Source organism: Mandrillus leucophaeus, unplaced genomic scaffold (genome assembly GCF_000951045.1).
Source record: "Mandrillus leucophaeus isolate KB7577 unplaced genomic scaffold, Mleu.le_1.0 Scaffold300, whole genome shotgun sequence".
Classification (NCBI taxonomy): Eukaryota; Metazoa; Chordata; class Mammalia; order Primates; family Cercopithecidae; genus Mandrillus; species Mandrillus leucophaeus.
Window position 1 is genome coordinate 2,741,949 of NW_012103144.1, and position 7,535 is coordinate 2,749,483.

A 7,535-nucleotide genomic window follows, 5' to 3' on the forward strand; every position below is an offset into this window, starting at 1 on the left:
TTTTTTTTTTTTTTTTAGAGACAGGGTCTTGCTCTGTTGCCCAAGCTGGAGTACAGTGGGTGATCATATCTTTCTGTACCCTCGAACCCCTGGGCTCAGGTGATCCTCTCACCTCAGCCTCTTGAGTAGCTGGGACTAAAGGCATGTGTCAGCACATCTAATTTTTAAATTTTTACTTGTAGAGTCAGGGTCTCACTATTTTGCCCAGGCTGGTTTTGAACTTCTGGTCTTGAGGAATCCTCCCATCTCAGCCTCCCAAAGCACTGGGATTATAGACGTAAGCCACTATGCCCAGCAGAACACATTTTCTTTATCATTGCTCTGTGTCAGGTGATATTACCTAAAGGTCTAGATGGGAGACTCAAAATCTCGCTAAATTCGTGCATTAAAATGTGTTACTTTGAGCAATTTGGAGCAAGAAAAATCCAGATTTATATATTATGTCTGTTTTGTCAATGCAGTATTTAAAAAGATCATTACCTATTTCAGCAAAGGAGTGACGAGATGTGATTTATGGTTTAAAGAGCTTATCCGGTTGATGGTTTAAAGAGTTCATCTGGTCCCTGCATGGAGACTACAGAGAGAAGTGTGAATGGGTGTGAGGAATATAGAGTCAGGGAGATGACTTAAGGGACTACTGTAGCTTTCCAGGTAAGAGATGAAGGTGGCTTAAACTAGAGTGAAAGCAGCAGTGAAGAAAAATGGGCAGATTTGAGATGTTTAAAGGCAGAATTTACAGGCCTTGCCCAAATGTTAGATGTGGGAGTAAGTGAAGGGGAAGGATGAAATTCTCTTACTCTAAAAAACTGTATTTTATGCTATTCTAATTTGTAATGTTATTACTCCATTCTATCCTTATTTGCAGTTATCTTATTTTACTGTATGTTATTAGTTTTCCCTAAGTGATACTTTATTTGGACTATGATATACCTTATCATGTGAATTACAAGGGGCTAGAAGGTTGCGAAGTGAAAGAAATGTAAGTAAAATGATTTCAAATTACAAGTGGTATTACTTGGATATCTGACCTACAAGTTATAGATCAGGCAACTTTAACTTTTGGGTGCATAGTCAATAACTAGAAAATAAAAAGCGGTGAGGCATGGTGGCTCACACCTGTAATCCCAGCACTTTGGGAGGCCAAGGTGGGTGGATCACCTGAGGTCAGGAGTTCGTAGACCAGCCTGGCCAACGTGGTGAAACCCCATCTCTACTAAAAATACAAAAATTAGCCGGGCGTGGTAGCAGGTGCCTGTAATCCCAGCTACTCGGGAGACTGAGGCAGGAGAATCGCTTGAACCTGGGAGGCGGAGGTTGCAGTGAGCCGAGATCATGCCATTGCACTACAGCCTGGGGACAAGAGCAAGACTTCGTCTCAAAAAAAAAAAGGAAAATAAAAGGTCAACTTAGGTGTCACAAAATATATTACTATGAGATTCTAAGAAATAATAAAAATAAACAATTACTAGCTAATAAAATGGTTGCTGATTACAAATAAATTCAATCAGAAAATTTTTATTTCAAGAAGTTATAGCAGTAAAGAAAAACATGCCTGTGAATGTGAATAATCTTTGAAACTGATCCAACAAAAGTATGCTTGCATGACCGAGAGAGAACACCCATTGAGCATCAAGTTCAAAGCAAAATCGTGCTTGCATAAGGAACGTGGCACCCATTGAAACAAACATCAGCTTCTAAAATATGTTTTAAACTTAGGAATGTGTGTGGGCGTAACTGAAAGTACACAGGCTAATTTAGAGTGGGACCTGGGAATGAATCTCTGTTTCTGATTTTCACTGGCTATGTGCTTTTGTAGAAATTACTTAACAGTTTTCATCCTCAGGTTTCTCAGTATAAAATGAGGAGACTACCATCTACTCACTGGGCTGCATGGGGATTAAATGAAATACTGCACAACATTATAGCAGGCACTTAGTAAAAAGGATTTCTTCCTCCTTTTTATCTGGAGAAAGTTATGCCAATAAGACTAAGTACTATGTACATTTATATAACAAGGAACAAAAGAGGCACACTAATCTGCAGGAGGGGACAGTGGAGACAGAGAAGGCCTCTTGGAGAAGTCTTCTTCAAGGAGCAGGAAGTCACCAGTAGGGACAGGTGGAACAATCCAAGCAAAGGCACCAGCATGTACAGAGGTATGGAAATGAGACAGATAAACATACGGAGAGCAGAACATTCTAAATGATCTGCAGTATCTAGATTATGTACTGTAGTAACTCTAAGAACTAACACTATTGAGTGGGATAGTGGGTATTAAGTTTAATAACATAAAATAATACATAATTTTTTTTTTCTTTTTTGAGACGCAGTCTTTCTTTGTCTCCCAGGCTGGAGTGCAGTGGCACGATCTTGGCTCACTGAAACCTCCATCTCCCAGGTTCAAGCAATTCTCCTGCCTCAGCCTCCTGAGTAGCTGGGACTATAGGCGTGCACCACCATGCCCAGCTAATTTTTGTATTTTTAGTAGAGATGGGGTTTCACCATGTTAGCCAGGCTGGTCTCAAACTCCCAACGTCAGGCAATCCGCCCACCTTGGTGTACCAAAGCGCTGGGATTACAGGCGTGAGCCACCATACCTGACCAATAATAGATAATATTTATTAAGCAAGCTGGGCATGGTTGCTCACACTCATAATCCCAGCCCTTTGGGAAGCTGAGATGGGGGAGGATTGCTTGAGCCCAGCAGTTCAAGAGTAGCCTGGGCAACATGGTGAAACCCCACCTCTACAAAAAAATTTACAAATTAGCTGGTTGTGGTGTTGTCACCTGTAATCCCAGCTACTTGGGAGGCTGAGGTGGGAGGATGGCTTGAGTCTGGGAAGTTGAGGCTGCAGTGAGCTGTGATTGTGCCACTGCACTTCAGCCTGGGCAACAGAATAAGACTGTCTCAAAAAACAAATATTACTAAGCACTTTCTATATGCTTGGCACTAGTCCAAGTATTTTGCCTGTATTAGGGTTATTATAAGGATTCACTGAGTTAGTAACATAAAATACTTAGAAGAGTGCTTGGCACAGAGTAACTGTGAATTATTATGTTTTTTTTTTCCTGGAAATTAGGAATTGAGGTTATTTGTTAGGAATTGAGGTTAGTTCTCATTTGTGAGAAATTAGGATCTGGGAAAAGAAAGAAGTTGTTGAAGAGGGTGGGGTCATGAGGGTCTCAGTGAAACACAGGAATGCTGAGCAGATACCCAGACAGAATTGGTGAGAACAATCTGCCCTAGCGTGTAGCTTCATAAGCACTGCATGCCTGTGCTCAGGAGTAGGCACTAAGAAAACAGATAGCTGGCACTGAGATGGATGTGATGACAAAGCAGGGGGAAAGGGAATTGAGAGTCTTGGCAAGAAAACAAAGTGTTGGGCTGGGCAGGAGGATCGCTTGAGCCCAGGAGTTTGAGACCAGCCTGGGCAACTGAGACCTTGTTTCTACAAAAAGATAGAAAAAAATTAGCCAGGCATGGTGGCACATGCCTGTAGTCCCAGCTCTTCAGGAGGCTTAGGTAGGAGGGTCACTTGAGCCTGGGAGGTTGAGGCTGCAGTAAGCCCTGTTTGTGCCACTGCATTCCAGCCTGGGCAACAGAGCGAGATCCTGAAAAAAAAGAAAAGAAAATAAAGTGTTGGACTTTGATTATAACCCAAGAAGAAAGCAAAATGCAGAGGGCTAAAGGTTTAGGAAAACATACACTAGAACATAAAAGTCTATAAGGGCAGGAGCTTTTGTTCTGTTTTGTTTACTTCTTTGTATCTCCAGTGTCTAGAGCAGTGTATGGGAGAATTAGCATGCTGACACAATTTTGCTTTCTATACTTCACATTCTACTTATGGAATACTCATGACAGTAATTCAGACAGACAGACTCATAATCCTATCAAACCTTCAGATCTACTAATTACCAATTTACAGTAAACCAGGAGGGCAGAAGATGTTAAAGGACAACATAGGGCTATAAAATTGCAAGGGAAAAAAAGGAGGGGGTGGGGAACAGATTAAAAGAGACAAAAAGCATTTCAATCATTTGGAAGGTATGGACATTACTGAGATCCTGATTTGAACACACTATAAAAAATTAGGACATAGGCCGGGCCCGGTGACTCATGCCTGTAATCCCAGCACTTTGGGAGGCCAAAGTGGGTGGATTACCTGAGGTCAGGAGTTAGAGACCAGCCTTGCCAACATGGTGAAGCTCCATCTCTACTAAAAATACAAAAAATAGCAGAGTGTGGTGGCGTGGGCCTGTAATCCCAGCTACTCGGGAGGTTGAGGCAGGAGAATCACTTGAACCGGGAGACGGAGGTTGCCCGAGATCACACCACTGCACGCCAGCCTGGGCGACAGAGCAAGACTCTGTCTCAAAAAAAAAAAAAAAAAATCAGGACATAATTGAGGAAATATGAACACTGAGTATTTCGTAAGTATTATTATTATTGTTATTTTATTATTATTTTTTGAGACAAAGTCTCACTGTTTTCCCCTAGGCTGGAGTGCAGTGGTGTGATCTCAGCTCACTGCAAGCTCCGCCTCCCGGGTTCACACCATTCTCCTGCCTCAGCCTCCCGAGTAGCTGGGACTATAGGCGCTGGCCACCTCGCCCGGCTAATTTTTTGTATTTTTAGTAGAGATGGGGTTTCACCATGTTAGCCAGGATGGTCTCGATCTCCTGACCTCAGGTGATCTGCCCGCCTGGGCCTCCCAAAGTGCGTAACTATTATTTTTATTTGCTGTGCTAATGGTACTGTAATTATGTTAAAAAGAGTCCTTATCTTTTAGAGGTAAACAATTGAAATATTTACATATGAAATGACATGGTATCTGGGATTTGCTTCAAAATACACAGTATGTATGAGCATACGGCAAGACTGGCCATGAATTGATAACTGTTTAATCTGGGTGCTGGTTACATGGGGGATCATTATATACTTCTCTTAATTGCCATATATGCTCCTCCTCTATAAAACTCTTATCATACTCTAAACAGCAAAAACAGTATGTTACTACTATTTCCACTTCACTTGCTCTCCAGTGGGTATGTAAAGAGGGAAAATAAAAAAGAAAATGGTTATAACAAAGGTAGCCACCTCAAGCCAGGAAGGACAGGGCCAGTACCATAAGATGTATATACTCAACCCCATGAATCAAGCAGCGATTGTTTTTAAAAGTGATGCTATGAGCTACTTTTTAAAAATCAACTTTATTGAAGTATAATTTACATGATAAATTTATACATTTGTCCATCTCAATCTTAATTGAGATGTATAACTTTTCTATCCACCTCTCTGCCAACATTTGGTATTCTCAGTCTTTTGGATTTTAGCTATTCTAGTGGGTGTACAGTGCCTCGTTGTGGTTTTAATCTGCATTTTCCTGAGAATAATGTTTAACATTTGTGCTAAATTTTGATTATACATATACCTATTTTTCAATTGTAACAATGTAATAGTCTCTGGGAAATATCTTTATTATAACTTTTATTTCTGTATTTCTATATTATTTTATGAGGAATATCATACAATTTGAACTCTACAAGCCGCAGAAAATGATCAGTTTATGGAACTAAGTCCGACTGCCAGGTAAAACTTAACTATGGTATGGTATTTACAGTTTGTGTTGACTAAAATAAGCTCCCAGCTGCCAGATGGAGCTATAATGTTGCCACCTCTACTGCCACCATCTGGTAACATTAAAAACAAATAAAAGTATAGAAAACTATACAATTCTGGGTCAGCCAAAGTCAAATTTCCAATGCAACTCTTTCTTACACACAGATCTTTGAAACTATAGAATGCATTCAAACTGATTTGTTCTTTAGTTTTCCTTACTTTTAAATAAACTATATTACAAAAATGTCAAATAGCAAAATATTTTAATTTTCTCAAATTCAGGGAAGATGCTTTATGAAGTACCTGCTTTTCGATTTGTTCCAAGACCTCTGGCAAATTACCTTAGAACTCTGTAGGTATCCTGAGGATAACTGAACTGTTTCCTAACTTAAAAAAATGTTTTCGATGTTTTTAGTCTCTTACTGTACAACGTCAAATAGTCGCTGGGTTATGCAATAATTGCCCTCTGCATACTCACAAACGTTAACTCCAGTCCTTTTTTGTCTCCCTCCCCGCCTAAAAAGCTACCAGGTCACATGCTGGCGGATACGCAGTGGCGGAAACCTAGCGGTGACAGGGAAGGACAGCCCTCTGCCTACTGATCTGCAGGTTTCTCCTCCAGTTTGCTCTTATACCGGGGTCCTCCGCCCGGACCTTAGCCCATTCATTTGATGGTTCTCTCCCAGTTCGTTCTGCCACTGGGTCCCTTGCTCAGCACTACCCAAAATAACTATCAGCTCAGCGCCTGCTGCGCAGCCGCTCCCTGCCCCCGCCCCGTGGGGCTGCACCCGCCAAGGCCCCAGGACGGGTCCGCGATCACGGTCGCGGCTCCTGGGGTCCCCGAGGGGCTTCTGCGCACTGAGGCAGGCGGAACTGAGAGGGACTCTGAACTGGCTCCCCTCCTAATGTCCCCTCGCGCCTGAGCAGCTCCGGTCCCGCCAGCGCAAGGTGCGGGTACCAGGGCCATGACCGCCCAGAGACCGCCGCCCCCAGGACCGCCGCCCACCCGAAGCCCCTGGACGACCCCGCCGCTTACCGGCTTCGGCCCGTGGGGTGCCGGGCAGAAGAGGCGTGCGGTCCGTACTCTCCTCGCCATCGCTCCGGGCCAGGTCTCGAACTGGGGACCTCATGACGCCTACGTGGAGCAGGTGTCCTCGCCACCTGGCAGAGAAGGGCGCGCCGGCCCGACAGCCCGAAGCCCCCGGGCCAAGCTGGCCGGACCGGGCGGGGCGGGGACGTTGGCACCGCCCTGTGGCCACGTCTTGTCCCCGCGGTCCCGCCCAGAAGTGGCCGCGCCGACTCCGCCCCCGCCGCCATCTTAGGTGTGGGCAACTGTGGCGTGGGTTGGACTAGGGAAGCGGAGTTCCGGGAGTTCTGGCAGGATTGGCGCAGTGAGCTCGTCCCGCCGGTCTACGCTTGCCGGGGAGCAGGTGTTCAGACGACAGTCTCCCGCTCCTGCACCCCCTTGTAAAGTGCAGGGGCCGCCTTTCCCGCAGGGAGGATGAGTGGGAGCTTGCGGGCGGGCAGTGGGGACTAGAATTGCACGTAATTATGGGGAGGGCTTCGCCCGAACTAGGGAAGTGGGTGGTGTGCATTTCATAATTTGACATTCAGTTGTTAGCACTCAGTTGCCATACTGTTAGCAACCTTTGTACGATCTACCCCGTGACTGTGACGGCATATTGTCCCTAAAATAGTTTTTTTCCCCCCACAGACAGGGTCTTGCTCTGTTGCCCAAGCTGGAATGCAGTGGCGCAATCACAGCTCACCGCAACCTCGAACTCCTGGACTCAAGCGATTCTCTTCAGCGCCCCCAAGTAGCTGGGACTACAGGCGCATGCCACCACGTATGGCTAATTTTGTTTTTATTTTTGTGGAGGCGAGGTCTCCTTGTATTGCCCAGGCTTGGTTTCGA

The 7,535-nt window shown here is 44.6% G+C and overlaps 1 protein-coding gene across 1 annotated transcript in view; it reads right to left on the reverse strand.

The window, feature by feature from the left end:
• The window catches only part of SLC17A5 (solute carrier family 17 (acidic sugar transporter), member 5), a 72,097-nt gene extending 65,086 nt beyond the window's left edge, over positions 1 to 7,011 (reverse strand). Inside the window, exon 1 of the mRNA XM_011987116.1 lies at positions 6,657 to 7,011. Coding sequence (XP_011842506.1) covers positions 6,657 to 6,750 — 94 coding nt within the window. The 5' untranslated portion in view covers positions 6,751 to 7,011. The remainder of the gene's footprint in view (positions 1 to 6,656) is intronic.
• Between the last annotated feature and the right edge of the window lie 524 nt (positions 7,012 to 7,535).